This window comes from Myxocyprinus asiaticus, chromosome 41, assembly GCF_019703515.2.
Source record: "Myxocyprinus asiaticus isolate MX2 ecotype Aquarium Trade chromosome 41, UBuf_Myxa_2, whole genome shotgun sequence".
NCBI classification, from domain to species: domain Eukaryota; kingdom Metazoa; phylum Chordata; class Actinopteri; order Cypriniformes; family Catostomidae; genus Myxocyprinus; species Myxocyprinus asiaticus.
In genome coordinates this window covers 2,507,684-2,530,000 of record NC_059384.1, presented here as the reverse complement: position 1 = coordinate 2,530,000, position 22,317 = coordinate 2,507,684, and the positions used below count along the sequence as shown (strand labels likewise).

The 22,317-nt window shown below is 39.2% G+C and overlaps 3 protein-coding genes across 3 annotated transcripts in view; 2 read left to right on the top strand and 1 right to left on the bottom strand.

Annotated features, from left to right (window-relative positions):
• Nucleotides 1–589, top strand: part of LOC127431665 (uncharacterized) — a 6,041-nt gene extending 5,452 nt beyond the window's left edge. Inside the window, exon 4 of the mRNA XM_051682193.1 lies at nucleotides 478–589. Coding sequence (XP_051538153.1) covers nucleotides 478–589 — 112 coding nt within the window. The remainder of the gene's footprint in view (nucleotides 1–477) is intronic.
• A 2,539-nt stretch (nucleotides 590–3,128) lies between these two features.
• On the bottom strand, nucleotides 3,129–9,842 carry LOC127431507 (amiloride-sensitive amine oxidase [copper-containing]-like). The gene is made up of 5 exons (XM_051681947.1): nucleotides 9,710–9,842; nucleotides 5,219–6,770; nucleotides 4,767–5,055; nucleotides 4,477–4,609; nucleotides 3,129–3,869 (listed from the first exon to the last, which is right to left on the bottom strand). The coding sequence occupies exons 2-5, from the start codon at nucleotides 6,753–6,755 to the stop codon at nucleotides 3,600–3,602; spliced, it is 2,229 nt and encodes a 742-aa protein (XP_051537907.1). The 5' UTR covers nucleotides 6,756–6,770; nucleotides 9,710–9,842; the 3' UTR covers nucleotides 3,129–3,599.
• A 2,932-nt stretch (nucleotides 9,843–12,774) lies between these two features.
• The window catches only part of sspo (SCO-spondin), a 149,044-nt gene continuing 139,501 nt past the window's right edge, over nucleotides 12,775–22,317 (top strand). Inside the window, 6 exon segments of the mRNA XM_051682192.1 lie at nucleotides 12,775–12,824; nucleotides 16,303–16,422; nucleotides 18,784–18,993; nucleotides 19,274–19,356; nucleotides 19,655–19,825; nucleotides 21,873–22,096. Of these exon segments, the coding sequence (XP_051538152.1) occupies nucleotides 12,775–12,824; nucleotides 16,303–16,422; nucleotides 18,784–18,993; nucleotides 19,274–19,356; nucleotides 19,655–19,825; nucleotides 21,873–22,096 (858 nt within the window).

Here is a 22,317-nt window from a genome sequence, read left to right as displayed (position 1 = left end):
ATTGGTCACATATGGTCACACCTCCACTGTGTGCCTGCAACTCTTAACTATATTGTATATTAATTTTTTATTCAATTTACATATATGTATAACAAGGGAAAGTGTATATCTTAGATGTGGTAACTGGTCACCATTTTAATTTTTAACACCTTTATGGTTTTGCTAGTCCATTTTAAATGGTCCTGTGATGTGACAAATAGGCTACAAACAATTCCATGTAATCTCTGCATTACTATGAGTTCCTTACAGGTGAAAGTGTAATAATTAGATTAATTACACATGATAGTGCTGAAAAAGCTTGAAAATATATTTATTTTATATATATTATCTATTATATCCTTCTTGAAAGAGGGAAGGGAAAGAATTATAGATAAATTATATTCAGACAGATTATTGCTAGTAAACTCTATTATGTTTCTCATGAGTTCATCTTTCGTATCACATGAATCAGTCTCTTTCTCTATCTTTCTCTTGTAGGTTTCCAAGGGAGACACTGCAGGTGAATTCTGGACTGTTTGCAGAGAGTTTCCAGAATAGAGCTGTTTGCATAAAGTCGCCCCTGTTTCCCGCTCATGCTCAGCATGTATAGAACTGCTCACGGATACGGTATCCTGCATCCTGGATGTTCCCGGAGGATAAAAGCCATCCATGGATACATCCTCTCACTTACCAACTCACTCCATCACACCTCACACAATGTGGTTACCATGACAGCAAATATAAACAAGCAGCACTCAGAAGTGCATGAGATTATACAAAGTGTAAGCATTTAATTATTACACATTTTTATTTCAAAAGTACGCAATAGGTGAACTTTAATGAAAACATTTTGGGTCATGTTTCACCTCTAAATCAAAAGAATAAGAAAAATAAGAAACGATATCTTGCATAAAGCCAATTTTTTAGGACCATTAAGATTTTTTAAATAATGTAATTTATTTTAATAAAAAATGTTATTGCATCCAGACAAGATGATTTTCATTACTGTGATCATGAAAATTACACCAAATAAACAAAGATAACATTTTTACACATTAACCCTTATCCTCTGGTGCATTTTTGGGCTGCTCCCCACAATTTTTCACACTCAAATTTAAAAGCTCACCATACAAACATACTTTGGACAAATTGCAAAAAATTGGTCTCATTTTTCATAGAACCGACAAAATAAAATAAAAACACCTCAATTGTTCATAAATAATATTGTATGTGTTTATAATATTATGATAAACAGAAAGTTTCTTTGGAAAAAAAGCCAAACTTTTTTTGTTTAATTAACTTTGTAAACATGTAATTCTGGTTCTGTTCACTCTACCTCACTTTGAAAAGTCTCATTTTATTCCACTAGATGGCAGAAAGAACTAGAATTGTTTTTTTCTCTATCACATTCCATCACAATATACAGATCTGAAATGTAGGTGGCGCTCTAACGCATTTTATCACTCACAGATGTGCTCGTCCATAGACATTCAGTCTAATGTTCAGTTCAAGCACCACCCTCATTGTTTCATTGAATATCTCGGCCTCTGAGTGGACTAGAAGCTCAATCTAAGTGTCATTAGAAAGCTGAGATCCTCCCCCTTTTTATTATCAATAATCGAAAACATATTTTCTGATTATTTGTTTTGCATTCTTTTCCTTCTGGATGGCATATTTTGTTCTGGATATCTAAGATATAACACTGGATTATTCAGCCAAGCAAGCTCACAGACAAGTAAACAATGGCTCATTTTTTAGAGAACTTGCTAAGGTAAAAGCAGGTTTACAGCAGCAGTTATCAGAGCATAAATTTGTATATGATTACAGAAGTCATATTTTACTTTGGATTCTTTTAAATGTCTTTTGAATTGTGTTATTAGGGCAACACAGTGAACACTATAGTCACACTCCTGAGAGAGAGCTTTCATTTGATATATGACATGTCCATTTAGGTGCTATGTGAATGACATTTATTTTTATGTAAATATTTCTACCCCATTACCTCTAGGGGGCGCTAATTTTCAACGCGAATGTTTTGAGGCCTTATTTTGTTATTTTAAGTAACAAATTCAGAAGTGATGGTTATCCCTAAAAAGTTCATATTCTAAGCTTTCAAATTATACCTCATATGCCTGAATTATGTATACAGAGACTTTAATGTTTTAAGCGTACACTTTTTTTCAATATAGCACCCCCCTTTGGATGTGCCGGTAGGTCCATAGAGAGAAACTGAGGTGGAGAGAATGTGCTGAAATAATGTAAAAACATCTTAATGCTCAAAGGCTTTATTTTCTCTTTACAAAATATAATGTCTTATTTTTGGGGTAAAATATGACCTGGTCATGTTTTCATGAGATTCATCCCAAAATATCAACATACAGAAAAATATCAACATCTCATGATTTTATCACATTTAGGTTGTGAAGAATTCAGTATTTTTTATGCAGTTTTTAATACATTCTACATTTAAAGCTAGGGTGTGTAATCCAGAGAGGCTATCAGTTAGCAAGCTAGCTTTGAAAGCATAGAACCCGCACTCGCTTCAGAGGTATCTCCAAAGCCACGCCTCCTCTATCACACAATGTTAATTCTGTTTTTAGCACGCTCTTGATCCAGACGTTTTTTCGTTGTAGAAGTTTCTAACACGGCCTTTTTCTTGTTTCATTTTACTGGTGGTTCAGGAGGAACATAAGGTAGCTGCGGTTCGCCTTCCATTCTCGCGCTCGCTCTGCACAGCGTCAAGGAACCTGTGCTGATGACGTGTGATTGTCTGCGTGAACAAGTTGGGCGGCAGTATGCAAATATAGATTGACAGACAGGAAGGACATCCTATCATTACATTCGGACCGAATGCAATGATTGGTCGATCATTTTTTAGTCCTGTCCGTTCCACAGAAGATATATATATATTTTTTTACATTTAGACCACTTAAATTATTGAATGCTATCAGGATGTGAAGAGGCTTTCAACCAGTATAACAAAAACATTTTCTGGAAAAGATTGTACACCCTAGCTTTAAAGGTGCAGTAATTTTTCCTCATTAAAAAAAGTTTTACTCCTAAAGAAATGAATTGTCATTATTTACACATTGAAATATATGTGTAAAATCATTACCACTCACATAAAATAAAGACTCCAGTCATATCAATAACATTTTAAAAGCTGTTTTATTTTACATGGAGAGGGTCCCCTCAAGCGGGCTACCATGTTAAAATCACATGACCAGCCGAATACAACTTGCTTAATCTCAGTAGCCGCCCTGTTATCGGACACCTTCACTCAAGGATTAAATTAATTACAGGTGACTGTGAATACATCTCTGCAGTGGCATCTGAAACTTAAAAATATTGATTTTGAATGATGCTGCATCCAAGCCACTAGGTGTCAGTGTAAGTCCAAGATGACACAAACAAAAGAGTTACTGAGTGCACCTTTAAAGAATTTGAGGTTTTGTTTGTTTAACTCCCTGGATAATGTAAAAAGTGCACTCCATTATTATGGTTCTAAATGTTTGAAACCATCATCATTTAACGTCCTACATTCTGAGCTTTTTCTAGCATTTTATATACAGCAAAAAAAAAACACTTTAACACAACATGAAATGAGCTTCAGTCTCTGTCTAGACACCGCTGTATGTGCCGTTGTAGAAGAATGGCTTGTCTGAGACACAGTGACCTACGACCTCTGGAGTCCATCTCTGAACCTTTGGCTGGCCCTTTTCATCAGGTCGCACGATGACGGTGCTGCGGGACGCGAGCGAGGGGTCCTCGTCAAAGAAGTTGAAGGGGCGAAGGAAGAATCCCACTGCATTTCCTGGAGTCGCTGTGTTGGGAATGTCTTCAGAATGAGGAATGTGTAAGAACCCGACTGTCACCCAGGCAACCAAATCCTACAAAGGAGTATGCGATTGTTAATTGTGTATTTATTTATTTATTTATTTTTAAATATGTATTTGTTTGTTGATCCATTTAGCCACTCCCAAATAACTGTTTAAAAGCTTTGGTTATAATTATAGTACTGTTGCATCAGATGTTGTGGACTACAAAAGGAATTAGTATGTCTTTGGACAACTAGTTCTCCAAAAATGTAAATATTAATATCAATATTTACTCGTGTTCATCTTGTTCTAAAACTGTATGACTTATTCTGTGGAACACAAAAGAAATGTAAGGCAGACATTTCAGAATATTTAAAACACAAAGCTATTATATGGCTTCAGAAAATTTATATAATGTACAAGATGTATGGTGTACTTTTATGGTGCTTTTATCTTATTTTTATAGCTCAACGTGTCCATAACCGTTCACCTTCATTGTTTGCAAAAGAAGGAAAAAAGTGATATGCCTTTGGAACAAATTGAGGGTAAGTAAATGATTACAGAGTATGAACAATCACTTTAAGATTTTCCATCAGCAGTGTGTGTCTTTTATAACAAATATATAAGTAATTCCACAAAGTCTGATGTTCTCAGCCATCTGTCTTGCAGCTTTGTTTACCTGGTTAACAATGTTTTCATTGTTGCGAATGAAGTTCTCAAAGGTCACCAGAGGTTCCCAGGGATCATTCTGTGTGTAGATGCTACTGCTGGTGACCTCACTGTCCTTGTGTCTGGTCACAGCCAATGGGTATCTGGATTCAGAAAAGAGAAAATGTCATGAAAAGTCATTCAAAACTTGGTGCTACAACATAAAAAAAATAAAAAAAGACAAAAAGACAAGTGTGTTAGTTTGGATCTTGAAAATTGATGGGCAAATGGTGAACTTTCTCTTTAAAAGCTAAGGATTACCTTGACCATGAAATACCATTTTCCTCCTTCCAACCACGAGGCAAAACACTATTGGCATGTGAGTTATACTGGATTCGATAGCCCTTCTTATGCCCCCACTTGTTTTTTTGGTTGGGATTGTAGAAGTGCAGATATTTGGGGAGATTCTTGCCAAAGCGGAAGGCAGCACTGCGTTCGGTTTCATGCTGGGTCGTGTGCAGTTTTGATTGCAGAATGGTGTGTTCTGGACTCCACGGATTGGTAAAGTTGACATATTTGAGCTTAATGGATTCAAAGCTGTTGTCCCGCCCTATTCAAAAGAGACAGAATAAAAAACGTTACTCAGTTGGCTTATATTTGCAACATTTGGTCGCTGCATGTTTGTTTTAACCTTTGCATTTTGCCATTTGCACAGCATAGACTGCTATTTGAGTTTAGATTCTACACAGAGATAAAGATGAAACTTAGCTGACCTGCAATATCAAGGTCCACTTTGTAATGAATCAGGTGTGTGTGCAGGTTTCCAAGTACATAGTTGTAAACTTTGGCTCCATAGTTCAGTCCATTTTCTGTGAAGAACGTTGCATGGATATACCCAGTGGCACTCACTCTAGATTCCATCACGCCATTCTGGTAGAAAATAAAGTCCCAGATGTAGTCGTAGTTGTACACTGTAGAAGTGGTTCTAATCACTAGAACATGGTTTTCCAGTCCTCCAAAGAAATTGTAACCTCCTTGGAAGTTGCTATTAAAGTGTCTCCTTAGAGGAAGCCCTGTGGTCATCTCGAAGATGCAGAGGGCATTTTTGTAGCGTACAGGTTTGTCTGTGTCATAGTAATGATAAAGGTCCACAAAATGAGCAATTTCTGGACAGTCAATCCCTGGTGCCAACTCATAATCTGAGATGCCCATCATCCACCCTGCATCAATGTACTTGGTCTGCATGGCGGCTGGCGTATCTCCAGAGTAGAAGGCAATGGCCTCCTGCAGACCAATCTCATAGGCAATTCTTTCCCCGTTGAAGCGCAAGTCAAAGATTTGCAGCCCAGCAGAAGAGCGAACACGGTAGGCAAAGGACCATCCGGCATATTCCACAAAGTTCCCATCCACCTGGTACCTGTGGCCTTGGGGTTCCACAAGCTTTGCTCCATGTATGTTGGTCCGTGTGTTCATGTGTCCTCGAGGAATGTAGGTGGAGAAAAGATCCTGCTCATCATGCTCAGGCAGCTTGAGTTTAGAGATCGTACCCTTCTCGTACTTCTCCACAAGTTCTTCCACACTGTCAAAATACTGCCCATTGTACCATATCTTGTCCACTGCCCACTTCTCGGGATCCAAATCTTTGTGGTTAATGAGGACCTCAAAGCCGATGGGGTGGATAAAGTAGCCCTCCACAAACTTCTGCAGCATAACCCATGACCGCCTCTCACCGGGTGCTAACCCTCGAGGAGCAATGTCTGAGAAGGTCAAACAGCGGTCGGTGCAGTTGCCGAAAGTGAAACCGGTGCTTTCGTGCAGAATCTTATTTGTTTTAGCTGCTATCTTCTCCAAAACCCTATTGAGGTGATGATACTCCACAGAAGAAATCGGTCTCGACTCAAATCGTATGAGCCGGTCACCCTTGAACGACTTGACGTGGTAGGATCTCGGAAAAGGCAGGGGGCCAACAATGTACTCCGTCACATTTGGCTTCGCCTGGTTACCAAACTGTACCACCACACGTGCTTGTCGTGGAGGTTTTGCCTGCCCTCTGTCCAGCGCACGAAGAGCCTCATGTTTGCGAGGAACATGCAGCTCCATCAGGAGGATGCTGTTCTTCTTAAGGGTTTTGTCTTTTGCTGAAGTGAGGCCCAGCTCGCTGGAGGAGTAGAGGTAGTCCCTCACGGCATTCATTTCTCGAGGAGAGAGATCTGCAAACATCAAAGCTCCATGATGAGCCCACTCTCGTGATCTCAATGTAGAGGTGGCTGCAGCCAGAGAAGCCAAGAGTAATATCCAGGATAACCGCATGTTGGCCCCTGAAAACTGAACAAGCCACACATAGAACATCTCATATCACTTTACATGGATAAAATAAACCTAAAAAACAAAAAACTTTGGGAAACTTGTTGAAACATGCTGGTCATCAGCAGACTGTATGTTGTGTTTTTGATGCTGGTGTGCCCACCAGGCTTAACTACAGTACACTCTCAGAAATATAGTACTAAACTGTCTTAGATAAAAGGGCTGTAACTGGGGTAGTACCCCTCAAGGGGAACTTTTTTTGTACCCGTACACTCCAAAAAATTATTTCCTTACAGTTTTTATGTCTTATTTTCCAATAAACATATCTAAAAATCCTTAAAACAAGAAGAAAAAAATTACTTGAGAAGATTTGCGGTAACAAGAATTTAACGTAATCTACTAAAGCCAATAATTTCAGAATAAGTCAGAATTGAATCAAGTTTAACAAATTATTAGTAAGGTAAATATGTATCAAGCCAATTACATAATTAATCAATTCAGAAATAATCAATACAAAACATATAATGCACAAAGATGAATCTTAAGAGTAACAGATGCATACCTGACTTCAGCAAAGTACATAGTGTAAGCACCACAGGGATTTCTGACTACAGAAAATTCCAATGAACAATGTCCTAGATTTCCTTAAATACCCAGATCACAACCAAATGGAATGACAATAAAAATTTGGGGATGAATAGGTTTGGAAGTCTTGGGGTCACACCTTATCTGCATATAGGAGGTAGGCACACCCACAGAATTGGTCAGAATTCCTGTAAATTCTCAAAACTGTGTCATCATGTATTTTACAGTTAAGCTAATTAGACCTTCATACCAGTCGCACTGAGACCTTTTCAATGATATGAAACATGAATAGCTAGACATATCATTAGACATTTGTTACCTACGAGATTTAAGTGTGATTTAAGGTGATTTTGAGCTGAGAGGGACAGGAGGAGAGAGAACAGATGTAAAAAAGACAACAATGAGGCAATTCTTGCTCAGTTGGGTGTGAGATGGTATCTTTGCAAGAATATTTCTATGCTGATTTTCTCAGAGGTCATACATTTGCTCTTTGCCTCCCTGGGGAGTTTTTGTCCTTTGAATGCAAACACTTTGGCACCCTGCCTTAGATTTTCAAGAACAAAGCACATACATGTACTTTTAAATGTGCACATTAGGTATTAGGGAGCAAATATGTACCTAAAATGAGTAAAAAAACAAACTAGAGGTAGAGAGTGTACCTTAAGCTGGGTATAAACTGTATGATTGCTGTCTGAGACAAATTCAGGGGGTCGCCAAAGATTTCTCTTGTCATAGGGCAAAATTGGAAGTCTCATCTAGGGACACTCCCCTCCCCCCCCCCTCCCCCCCCCCACACATTTAGACCCAGCAATGATATGTATCGTATAGTCTGACATAATGCCGCACAGTATGCCATTACTTTTACCAAAGATCTCACTAGGATTACTGTATCATACAGTCTGATTAGCAACAATCGTATCGTAAAAGGACAGTTAAAAACTTACAGTGTGCACTTGGCTTTAATCAGAAAGACCAGAAAGACCATGCTGGTTTCTAAGGTGGTCTTTTCAGCAGGGTTATCATTTCAATCAGAGGTTACAGTTTCTCAAGCTCCTACCCTTGTGAACTGGTGCGTTCTTAGTACAGAGAACCATCACCAAATTATGGCAATAAAGATATGAAGGCGAAATGACCAAACATCTTCTTCCTCTTAACTTCCTCTTTATTGTCCTCTGCACTTTCTTGACTTAGATGGGAAACAGATAAAACAAAATGCTCACTGGTTGTAACCACCCGAGTAAGAGCTGTTTCTTTAAAAAATTCCATCAGAATATTTCAATCAAGAACATGAATTGATTCTTTATTATTCTTAGTAGTTGTATTTATTTATACCAAACATTTTATAACACTCCTCTATATTAAATTTTTGGGTCTTTATCTTATCTTCATGCTATCATTTTTTTTTAACACACTATCTCAGTCTTTAGCACTTTCTTTCTACTGACCAATGATGAATTTAAGAGAAGCAGCCTACTGTTGCTATAGTACCGAACGCAATTTTCACATGCATCTAATTGACAGATTAAACTCCCCCTCTTATTTCATTTTTTGGTCGATTGTTATTTTTCTGCTATTGCTGCAGACAGCTTGCTTCAGTTAAACAGCTTTCAATTAAAGAGGGTAAAATTAATCACTCAACTGAACTGTGCACATGCATTTGTGTTCCTTGGATGCACGTTTTATAGCGCATTTATTTGAACCACTCAGACATAAAATTACTTATTACTTCTCAAAAATTGTAATCTAATTACATTACCAATTACTTCATGGAGAAAGTAATCACATTTCAAATTACTTTGCTTTTTTTTGTTTTAAAAATAAAAATAATGTTTATATTTCCTCCGTTTTCACTGCCGTTGTGCCTACAGCTGTTACAGAAACGTACGAGCGAAATAGATGTTTTAAATGGTTTCTACATAAATAATATTATTTTTTAAATATATGTCACCCAAGTGTTAAAAGTAATTAACTTTGATTAACTGTTATATGATTACAATAATTTAAAATGTAACGCAGTGCACTACTTAGATTACTTTGTAATCAGATTACACCAACATTGGTTAGGTTTGACCCATTTTAGGGTGGTCGATATTACATCTTGACTTGGAATAGAAATATACCTTCATATTTAGAACTAAAGCTTTTGACATCCTTCATGAGGGGTTTTACAGCACAAAGGTTGTTGATTTCTCCTGTGCTTCTATCTGTTCTCCACACTCCCTTTCAAACATGATCCGCAGCATCGTCGATTTTATCACACAATTATGTAACGCTCCTTTGCACAAGGGTGTGTTGACTCATTTTCTACTTAGAATATAAGGTAGTGGGACATGATATTTAATAGCATAGGTTTAAAAATAAATGAACAAGCTTACCTTCAGCGACTGTTTCCAAGTGTTCAGGCTCGATAATGCAGCTAAAATGTGTTCTGTTGGATCAGCCAGTGGATTCAGCGGTTCTCTTGTGAACTCTGTTCTGTTTGTGCTTTTATCAACCACCCACAGCTCATTTATGGAAGGTGATTGGCCAGACGATGGTCATAAATCTTCAAGAGGAACGAGAGCTTGAGATGATTGATGGCTCTGCTTGCATCATCAGTGCACATTTGTGGAAAATCACACCTGAAGGAGGATGAGTATCACATTGGGGTTCTGTTTAGATCTAAAATTGAGGATTGATATTTGAGAGCTGCATGCTGACAGGTGTAACAACTGCTTCTGGATTGCTTTTTGGTCAGTTTACAGCTTTTCTATGGAACAGAATTCATGCCACATTGAAATGCAATCATTACATTGGGAAGTGTTCAAGAGATAGTTTACCCAAAAACTGTCATCATTTACTCAAGTCGAGTCAAGTCAACATTTATTTATAAAGCACATATAAAAACAACAGAGGTTGACGCAAAGTGCTGTACAATCCTAATACACAATGGAAACACATAAAAGTACAACTATCAGGAAAATGCAACCTGATTTTTAAACATTATCAAAAACTAGAGAATAAAAATAGGTTTTAAGAGAAGATTTAAAAATAGCTAATGAAGGAGCAGACCTTACATAAAAGGGGAGACTATTCCAAAGTTTGGGCGCAGCTACAGAAAAGGCCCGATCACCTTTGGATTTACAAAGACAATGGGGCACATACAAAAGAAGTTGATCGGAGAAACTGAGCACTCTAGGGGGAGAAGAAGAGAGAAGAAGGTCACTAATGTATTGAGGCGGATCCGTTGAGTGTCTTAAACACAAAGAGAAGGATTTTAAATTCAACCCTGAAATTTACAGGAAGCCAGTGAAGAGATGCTAAAATAGGGGCTATATGATCCCTCTTTTTTGACCCTGTTAACAGCCTGGCTGCCACATTTTGAACAGGCTGTAAACGTGATAAAGCAGATTCAGGAAGGTCGATGTACAACGAGTTGCCGTGATATAATTAAAGAATGGATGACAATTTCCAGATCTTTACTTTACAGAAAATTGTTAATTTTTGCAATACATCTGAGGTTAAAGAAGCTTCCTTTAATTACAGCACTAATCTGTTTATTAAAAAGTAGTGAAGAGTTTAAAATCACTCTGAGGCTTTTAACATGCTTTTGTACATTTAAGGAAAGAGAACCCAACTGGGCTTCTAGGATGGAGGAAGTCAGGGAGGAACCTAAAACCAACGCTTCAGTTTTACCCTCATTTAACATCACAAAAATACATTTAATATCTTCTATGCACTTCAAGACATTTTCAAAAGAACTAACTTAGCTGGAAGGTAAAATAGTGAGTTGTCAGCATAGCAGTGATAAGATATATTGTATTTCTTAAAAATAGAACTCAGAGGCAGCATGTGGAGGGAAAACCGTAAGGGACCTAGAATGGACCCTTGAGGGACACCACACAATAGAGGGACGGACGATGATGAAAACTTCCCTACGTTTAAAGAAAACGTCCTATTTTTCAGATAGGAAGCAAACCACTGCAGAGCCAATCTCTGGATGCCGACCATAGACTCCAGGCAGTTGAGAAGGATGTTATGGTCAATAGTGTTGAACGCAGCACTAAGATCTAGTAAGACTAAAACAGCGCATGAGCCTGAATCGAAGAAGAGTAAAATGTCATTGATGACCTTCAACAGGGCAGATTCAGTATCGTGTAGAGGTCTGAAGCCAGACTGAAACATTTCTAAAATATTAAAGTGTTCCGGTAGGGGGGCCTGGGTAGCTCAGCGAGTAAAAGACGCTGACTACCACCCCTGGAGTCGCAAATTCGAATCCAGGGCGTGCTGAGTGACTCCAGCCAGGTCTCCTAAGCAACCAAATTGGCACGATTGCTAGGGAGGGTAGAGTCACATGGGTTAACCTCCTCGTGGTCGCTATAATGTGGTTCTTGCTCTCAGTGGGGCGCATTGTGAGTTGTGCGTGGATGCCACGGAGAATAGTGTGAAGCCTCCACTCGTGCTACGTCTCTGCGGTAATGCGCCACATCAACAAGCCACATGATAAGATGCGTAGATTGAAGGTCTTAGACGCGGAGGCAGCTGAGATTCGTCCTCCGCCACCCGGATTGAGGCGAGTCACTATGCCACCACGAGGACTTAGAGCATATTGAGAATTGGGCATTTCAAATTGGGGAGAAAAAAAAAAGTGTTCAGGTTGGAGTAAAGCTGTGTGTAGACAACTTTCTCTAAAAGTTTGACATAAAGGGCAATTTAGTATTTAGTACTGATGGATCATGATGGGGTTTTTTCGACAAACTATTAGGAACAAGTCCATTAGCTAGAGAACTATTTATTATGTCTGTCACACTGGGACTGATAGTTATAAATACATCTTTAAAAAGGCATGGAGGAAGATCATCTAGGTTACAACTGGAGCACTTCATCTTCGAAATTACTTAAGCTAACTGTGATGAAGAAACTGGTTGAAAGTGAGTTAGACAGCCGGGTGGGGTGGATAATTGTGGTGAATCAAATATTAAGGGTGGAATAGCACCCTTAACCTGTTCTATTTTGTGAACAAAGCATTTTAAGAATTGATCACAGGGGTAAGGAGAAGCATCAGAAATGGTACTAGTAGTAGGGTTTAATACAGAGTAAATTGTATTAAACAATCCTTTAGGTCTAGTTGCATTTTCAGAAATGATTTTAGAAATGAACTTTGATTTTACCTCCTTAACCGATCTTTGATAATTGGTTAAGCATGCAAGTAGATACTCACCCATCATGTTGTTCGAAACACGGAACACAAAAAGAGATATTAGTTAATTCAGTAATTCAGCTCACATATGTTATATCGATACAGCTCACATGCACATTATCAAGAAGGAGAAACATACTCCAGCTGAGGTCCAGTACAGTACATGCACTGGGACTGGGGATTGGAAAGACAGCCAACACAGTTATTGCACCACAGTGTCAGTTTAGACCCCTGAAATACAATCAGTCAGAACCACCCGACATGGAACTGGCCCACAATTCTCATCTGATGTTTCGCTCTTTGGGTAAAAAGTGAGACTCATAACCATTCTCGCCTCCAGAGAAATCACAGTTCCAGTGACTTGCAGCCAAAACTCAAATCACAATCTAAAAGCAATGTGTCGCTATCAAGTTTATAGTTGTGCCCTAATCAAGTTCATACACCTGTTTCTGCGCTATCTCTTCCCTTATGCCTGGTAACTTTTATGTTTTTTTTGTTTCGGATTGATTATTTTATGCTGCAATATAATTGAAGCTTATCTGGCAGTGGAAATCATAACACACTTTGTGGTTTTGGCTGTGTACTTTTATGATGCATTGCAGATGTTAATCTGTAAAGCTGTTTATCTGGACAGACAAAACATTGTAAACAAACACTAAAATATTGACAAAGAGCCTAATTGAGGGCAGGGAACCAGCAAAAGCAAATTGACAATGAATATACAGTCTAACTATCTGTTTTCATTCACATCATTGTAAGAGACACTCATGACATTCATTATTTGAAAACCTATTGTTACAACACTTTACCATGGTATCGGAATACTAGAGTTACTTCAATGATTGTTTCTCCAGTAAAACTGTGGTAACTTGCTACCACCTCTGATTCTGAAAGCTTCTTAATATTTTTAATAGAGATCTCAGATTAAATGATTTTAATTTCACTGTAGCAACAATACCTAGTAGTTATGGGATTTTGAAGGAAGCTATAATTACCATGGAATGAGTTTTGAAAGTATAAATCTCTTGTAGGACAATGTGAATGTCAGGTATTTAACCCATCATACATTGCAGTGTCATGCATTACACAAATGGTATTTTTAGGAATGTTTTTAAGAAACACCTTGACAACACATTAACACTTAAACACATACCTCGGGTCTTTAGTGACCCGGGACCTCATTCCACCCCCTGTACCTCATCCATTTTTAGTATTCCTCAATCTCTCTCTTAGAAATAGTGTCCCAAAAAAATAGTAATAATAATTAAAAAAAAAAGCCAAATTGCAAAAACAAAGTTTTCTTTTTAAATAATGGTTTGAGTACCAAAAGTGTATAGGGTCATTAGAGACCCGAGGTATATAAAAGCATTGTTTTTTGCACTTCCATAAATTATATTTTATATAATATAAAACAAGTTTATAAGTATATAAGTTTACTATCACAAGATAACTATTTATTTGTACTATATTCATACAAATAAATGCTAGATCACGTTTATTTTCTGTGCAACAATGAATTATCCACAGCGGTCAGTATTCTGTATGCATGTAAACATACACCAATGAACCAAAACATTATGACCACCTGCTAATATGCCGCTGATCCTCCGCATGCCGCCAAAACAGTGCCGACCCGCAGAGGCATGAGTTCTACAAGACCCCTGTTGTTGTTCTGTTGTATCTTGCACCTAGACATTAGAAGCAGATCCTTCATGTCCTGTAAGTTGCGAGGTGGAACCGTTGTGGATCGGACTTGTTGGTCCAGCACATCCCATAGATGCTCAATCGGACTGAGATCTGGAGAATTTGTAGGCCGGAGCAACACTTTGAACTCTTCATCATGTTCCTCAAACCATTCCCAAACAATGTGTGCAGTGTGGCAGGGCGCATTATCCTGCTGAAAGAGGCCACTGCCATCAGGGAATACTGTTGCCATGAAGGGTGTACCTGGTCTGCAACAATGTTTAGGTAGGTGGCACGTGTCAAATTGACATCCACATGAATGACAGGACCCAGGGTTTCCCAGCAGAACATTGCCCAGAGCATCACACTCCCTCCACCGGCTTGTCATCTTCCCAAAGTGCATCCTGGTGCCATGACTTCCCTGGGTAAACGGCGCACACGTACACGGCCGTCCGTAACCATCATTAACATTTTCTGTGACTTGTGCCACAGTAGACCTTCTGTCGGTTCGGACCAGATGGGATAGCCTTCATTACCCTTGTGCATCGATGAGCCTTGTGCCACCGGTTTGTGGTTTGTCCCTCCTTGGAGCACTGTCGGTACTCACCACTGCTGACCGGGAGCACCCCACAAGCCTTGCCGTTTCAGAGATGCTCTGACTCAGTTGTCTGGCCATAACAATTTGGCCCTTGTCAAAGTCACTCAGGTCTTTACTCCTGCCCATTTCTTCTGCATTCAACATGTTGACTATGAAAACTGATTGTTTGCTTACCATCTAATCTACCCAAACCTTGACATGTGGCCATGTTAGGAGATGATCAACATTATTAGCGTCACCTGTGAGTGGTCATAATGTTTTGGCTTATCAGTGTACATATTATACATGTTATTTCTTACTAAAGGTGGCACTGATGTTTCAGTGATTGATTTGAGGTGCATTTGACATTGCTAATTGATAAACTACAGCAAGTGTAACACATGAACAATATGATATGACTATTGTCATATGGGTCTACTACTGAAATTACAGTATGTAAGTTGTGCATCTATTTAGACACAATAAGTGCATAAGATAGTTTATGTGTAGCTTATGTGTATCTTATGTGTTATGTGTAGCTCAAAATGTTTTTGACAGCCAGTTGCGTCTCAGGAAATTTCAGTATGAAAATAATGAGTCCTATTCTAGATTTGTCCTGATTTGTTGCATTATCATAACCTTTTCTGTATAAAGTTATAGCCAATTTTACAACTTCGTTGCCATGACACTGTAATGTCAACAAACCTTAAAATGACTGTAAAAATGATGATTTAGACAACTTTACAGCTCAATATAACATGAGTTTTAACATAAGAATGAATGTAAGTGCTTTTATAAAATTATAAGCTTCACATTTTTGCCTTTAAACCCTCCAAAAATGGGCCACATTGAGTTCCATTGTAAGTGCCTCACTGGAACACAGATTTAAAAAAAAAAATTTTTAACAAAAAGGAGGGTTGAGTTGAAATAATTGTTTGTGGTAATCAACATCATGCCACAAAAGCTGTTAATTGAGCTGAACTTGTAATGCATTCACTTCTATCCCATTAGCATCCAAGCTAACAACAAACCCCTATTCATCCACAGTAGCGCATGATGACCTAACAAAAGAGGATCTACCCCCTCCAGGCAGAAACATGTTGTGTATTTTAAGGGTAGGGGTTGTTCGTTTGAGGACATCATTGTATGGATTTTGCTTGTCATCGGCTTAAAATGCTTACTAACTATTGTCATTGAAAGTGCACTCTTCTATAGCCAAACCGAAGATATTCTTCAAAAGACACGTGCTGAAGAATAAAGAGGAAATGTTCTCTGACTTTAGGAAGTGTTGGATGCTGACAGCTGCGTTTGTGTCTCGACACAGCCCTCCCAGATCTCTTTTTTGATGCTCTGGGCCAGTGATGTTGGTTGGGCGTACATGCCCCCTGCCCCTCACCTATTCACTTACTTTATTAAATAAACGCCCCTGAAATCCCTCCACCAAAGTGGCTCTTTATAGGATTAGACTTGCACAAACAGCCCTCCATCAGAGGGGATCTACACCTAATTTCCCAAATCCCCCTCTTCAGTTCGGACAGAGCATCACTGAACATTGACGTCACCAAACGGCAAGCTAATGGACGCTTCTACAGCTGTGACACACTGGACTTTCCACCAATGACACATCTTCCAACTGCTGCCATGGGCCTGTTCGCCTCTCACCATTTAAAACCAACCAACCAACCCAGAACCCAACCAAAGAACTGCTCAACACCTGTGAAAAAGAGTTAACAAAGAGAAACATCTACCAGTTTATGAACTTGGATTAATGCAAATACCATGAAGACCAAGTGAAATGGCAATACAGGAATAAACAAACTCATTGGAATTAATTTGTGAAGATATTAAGACCAAATCACACAGTCTAAGTGAAATAACTGTCTTCAAGAACTTCCTCAGATACTTCAAAGACTCAGGTACTCACTTCAATTATGGTCATATAATGACTTTATTTCATAACTGTACTTGTACATCATCATTGTTTTAAAAGCCAACTGTATGCATGTATGCCTTATATCTCTTGAAATTATATTAATGTTGTAATTTAAGAAGTGTTTAGCAATGTCTTCCATGTTCATTGTGCATGTTGAGGGTCCTTCAGCAATAATAGTACCAGTCAAAAGTTTGGGCACACCTACTTATTCTGTATAATTACTATTTTCCACATTTGATAATAATAGTAAAGTCATCAAAACTATAACATAAATGTAGGTATGACAATTATGTGGTGATTAAAAATGTAAAATATATATATATATATTTTTTTTTACAAAACTAAAATTGTAAAATAGCATATATAATTAATAATAATAATAATAAATACATACTGTATATTTAATTAAAATGTTAGTTTTGTAAAAAATTTGCACAACTTGTCTACAAGTCTCAATAAAGTGTGTCCAAACTTTTGACGGGTGTTGTAAATGGTGTTTACTGTAGAATTTAGATTTAAAATGATTACTTTCAATGGATGCAGTTGATTTATTGATGCATGCTGCATCCAAAATAATTTAAATATGCTTTGCTTTAACTGCAGTTGCTTGGCTGGATTGTGAAGAACTTCAATTTTTCAAGGGACAATGAAGATTTTACTTGTGTCTCTATTAGGGCTGCATCTGGTTATTGTAATGGGGTGAGATAATTTACTCTACATTCTGTTCAAATTACAAACTAACATTAAAATGAGAATTACAAATAATGCTTTAACTTTTTCCAAATTGCACCCTTTCACTCTAGAAGCCAACCTAGCAGCCACCTAGAAACACCCTAGGAATCGTTCAGAACACTCTAAAAACTACCCTAGCAACCATCCAGAACAACCTAGCAACCATCCTTAACACTCTAGAAACCACCCTGGCAACCACCTAGAAATACCCTAGCACACTACCTAAAACCCCCCTAGCAACAATCTAGAAATACCCTAGCAACTATCCAGAACACTCTAGAAACCCCTTAACATTGCCCATCAACCACCCAGAAGAACCTTAGCAACCATCCAGAATCATCCTAGCAACCACCCAGAAACAACCTAGGAACCATTCAGAACACTCTAGAAACCACCCTGGCAACCACCCAGAAACACCCTAGCACACCACCTAAAAACCCCCTAACAACCACCAAGAAATACCCCGGCAACCATCCAGAAAACTCTGGAATCCACCTGACAATGCCCTAGCAACCACCCAGAAGAACCCCAGCAACCTTACAGAAACATCCTAGCAACCATCCAGAAACACCCTAGCAAACCACCTAGAAACACTCTAGCAACCACACTGAAAAGCCTAGCAACCATCCAGATCACCATAGCAAACCCCCTGAAACACCCTAGCAAACCACCTAGAAACACCCTAGCAACCACCTAGTAACACCCTATCAACCAACTAGAAATAGCCTAGCAACCATCGAGAACACTTTATTAACCACTAAACAATGCCCTAGCAACCACTCAGAAGAACCCTAGCAACCATCTAGAAACACCCCAGCAACCACCCAGAAGAACCCTAGCAAACCACCTAGAATCACCATAGCAACCACCTAGTAACACCCTAGCAACCACCTAGTAACACCCTATCAACCACTTAGAAATACCCTAGCAACCATCTAGAACACTTTAGAAACCACCAAACAACGCCCTAGCAACCACCCAGAAACACCCTAGTTAGTGGTGATTGCTAATTCAGGCATCACTTTTACTGTTGCTCATACTTAAAGATTAGTGATTTTTCACAAAATCCCATAGAATTACATTGAAGGAGGGACTTATCTAGAGACCAAGAGTCATATCTAGAGACCAAGAATATCAGAGAGACTTGAGGGTGAACTCAACTATTAAACAATCACCACAGTAGCAACCCCAGAACAGCCTAGCAACACCCTGGAAACCACCCACAACACCCTACCATTATGGTGGCGAGTTTTACTTTAGCAAGTGTCATTCACATTTTCTGCATAAACTGTCAAATAAATTCTTATTTGTAAGTTATTTACTTTTGGTTGAACATTTACCTCAGAAACTGGTGTGAACACACAGTAATGGAGAAAGTGGAGAGGCTGATCTCCCCCCGTCTGCAGCTCAAGGTGGACTGTTCCGAGGTGTATCAGTACAACACTCAGGGCTGGAGGCTAGACGTGGACAGAATGCGCCATGAGCATGGGGGAGATGACGGTATTGCGCTGTATTACAAAAGACAGGGACCCAAAGCATCCTGTTATTTATTCAAGTGAGCAAAGACATCAAAGTCCATTTATTCTAACATACTTTGGGTGAAATATGACCTGAACATGTTTTCATGAGATTCACCTAGTTTATTTAGATTTTACCACTTGAAGCAAAGTTTAAGGCTGACAAAACATTTTACATTGCACAATTACTTGAAAACCTTGATTATTTATATTTCAGTGTGTAATGAATAATTTACAGAAATTAACCTCATTCTTTTTACTAATGCTATGATGTCATATGCATGTGTTTTGTTGAGTGCTGGTGTTTTTGGCCCTTAGACCTCCGGAAATTGAGACAGAGACAGTGAACAGGACAGTGAGGGAGTGTTGTGAAGGTTGGGGCGGACTGCATTGCTCACAGGGTGCGAACATCAGTCCTACTATCCTCCATATACTGTATTAGCAGATATTACAAATGTTGTTGAAAATGTTGTAATGTTATGAATTACAGTACATTGGCCCTAAAGTGACTGGACTTTTGGGGCCACTATTATTTTGTTATTTAATGCAATCACATTCAAACATTTTTGAGTGACTGAAGCACCGACTTACATATTTATGGATGCATTAATTTTGATGTCACCACAGCAGAGATTCTCAAACACTTTTCTTATGTTCTATTTTCTTATGATGTCTGTCTCTCTGTGACTGTCTGTGTAGGTGTGGGTGCCAGGGGTCTGTGTTTTTCCACCTGGACATGTGAGGAGTTTCCTGGGGTTCATAACACATCTCTCATGTCACTGGAGCAGTGCTGCAGTAATCTTTGGGGTTTGAGCTGGAGAAATGCATCTGATCAGACCTGCATCTCCTGCACATACACACTCCTGCAAGGTGCTTTCCTGTGTGTGTGATTTGATCAAACCTCTGACACTTAGTATTAAAAGTCCTGCAGTGTTTGTGATACAGACTTGAATGATACCTCAAATCATGTGTGTTGTTGAGGAGAGGTGTGCTGTTACATTACTAAGAGATCAGACTTACCATTTTCACTTGGCCAAAGATAAAAGAGGCACACACTCAAAAAAACAAAAAACAAAAAAACATAGACTTACATTGAAGGAGGGACCCTAGTCATATTTAGAGAACCGAATATCATAGAGATTTGTGGGTGCAGGACTCATTTGACTTGGGCTAGCAAGCAATCACTTAGCAACCACCCAGTAACACCTTGGTAACCACCTATCAACCATTCATAACACCCTACCAGCAACCTAGAAACACCATAGCAACCATCCAGAACACTAAAAATCAACCTAGTAACACCCTAACAACCACCCAGAAACACCCAAGCAACAAATCAGAACACTCTTAAGACCTCCTTAGCAACACCCTAGCAACCACCCAGACACACCCTAGCAACCTCCTTGAAACACCCTAGCAACCATTTATAACACTCTAGAAGCCAACCTAGCAACCATCAAGAAACACACTAGGAACCATTCAGAAAGCTCTAAAACCACCATAGCAACCACCCAGAAGAACTATGGCAACAGTCCAAAACACCTTAGCAATCATCCATAACAATCTAGAAACCACCCTGGCAACCACCAAGAAACACTCTTGCAAACTGCCTAGAAACACCATAGCAACCACCTAGTAACACCCTAGTGACACCTAGGAACCATTCAGAACACTCTAAAACTATCCTAGCGACCACCCAGAAACACACTAGCAAGCATCCAGAACACCTTATAACCAAATAAAACACTCGAGAATCCACCCTGGCAACTACCATAAAACACACTTGCAAATCACCTAGAAACACCCTAGCAACCACCTAGTAACACCCTAGCAACCACCCAGAAACACTCTAGAAACTACCCTGGCAACCACACAGAAACACCCTTGCAAACCACCTTGAAACACCCTAGCAACCACCAAGTCACACTCCAGCAACCACCCAGAAACAACTTGGCAACCACACATTTACATTTTACATTTACATTTATTCATTTGGCAGATGCTTTTATCCAAAGCAACTTACAAAAGAGGAAAACATAAGCGAATCATCTTAGGAGACAGTGGCATGAAAAGTGCTGTATTACAAAGTATCACTAGCATCATAATAGCCACCCTAGCAACCACCTAGAAACACCTTTACAACCACACAGAACCACCCTAGCAACCATCCAGAAACATTCTAGCAACCACCCAGAAACCAACCTAGCAACCACCCAGAAACACCCTAGCAAACCACCCTGAAGCACCCTAGCAAACCACCTGGAAAGACCCTAGCACCCACCTAAATGAACCCTAGCAACCACCCAGAAACACCCTAGCAACCATCCAGAACACTTTAGAAACCATCCAGAAGAACCCTAGCAACCACCTAGAAACACTGTAGCAACCACCCAGAAACACCCTAGCAACCACCTAAAAACACCCTTGCAACCACCCAGAAACACCCTAGCAACCACCTAAAAACACCCTTGCAACCACCCAGAAACACCCTAGCAAACCACCTAGAAACACCCTAGCACCCACCCAAATGAACCCTAGCAACCACCCAGAAACACCTTAGCAACCATCCAGAACACTTTATAAACCATCCAGAAGAACTCTAGCAACCACCTAGAAACACTGTAGCAACCACCCAGAAACACTCTTGCAACCACCCAGAAAACCCAATCTACTGCAAAGCAACAGACTAAAAAACACTCAAAAAAACCTTAGCAACTGTATAGGCATGTCCTGTCAACCACACCACAAGTCTTCTTAAAAAAAAACTAAAAATAGTGAGTTTCCTACACTCTATATACATAAGTTGACTTTTTGTGTACATTGAACTGTCGAAGCTACTTGTTGTCGTGCACACTAAGATCTAATGCCGTTTTTTAAAACTTTATAATTTAACGATTTTTACATTCTGTCACCTCAGACGTCAGTTTCTCTCCTCTCATTCGTGGTGGGCTACTACGAGGCATTCGGGACTCCCAGGCGTCGGCCACCTGTATGAGCTGGGGCGGGGCGCACTACCGCACCTTTGACAGGAAACACTTCCACTTCCAAGGCAGCTGTACATATATACTGGCATCATCCACTGACGGGACGTGGACTGTGTATATGAGTTCAGTATGTGCTACTACTGGACACTGCAGTAAGGTATACACACAAATTTACTCTTAGTTTAAGTTCACAAACTCGAAATGAGTACACATTCCTGGTGTTATTGAGAAAAATTTATCGACTTTCCTTTTTGGCTGATGTCACCTAGGCCTCGCAGACTATTGGTTAATGTAAACAAATATCTGAAGAGCTATTTAGGCATAGCTTTAGGCTAATGTCGTAGGTATTGCAACCTTTTTGCCAGTAGTTAATGCCAG

Bases quoted from the DNA above. Each gene is read 5' to 3' on its own strand.
- LOC127431507 (XM_051681947.1), bottom strand. From the start codon at position 6,755: ATGCGGTTATCCTGGATATTACTCTTGGCTTCTCTGGCTGCAGCCACC. The intron at 4,610-4,766 runs GTAATCCTTAGC...TTCTGAATCCAG, and splicing joins AATGGTATTTCATGGTCAAG to ATACCCATTGGCTGTGACCA. The intron at 3,870-4,476 runs GTAAACAAAGCT...ACTCCTTTGTAG, and splicing joins ATGAAAACATTGTTAACCAG to GATTTGGTTGCCTGGGTGAC.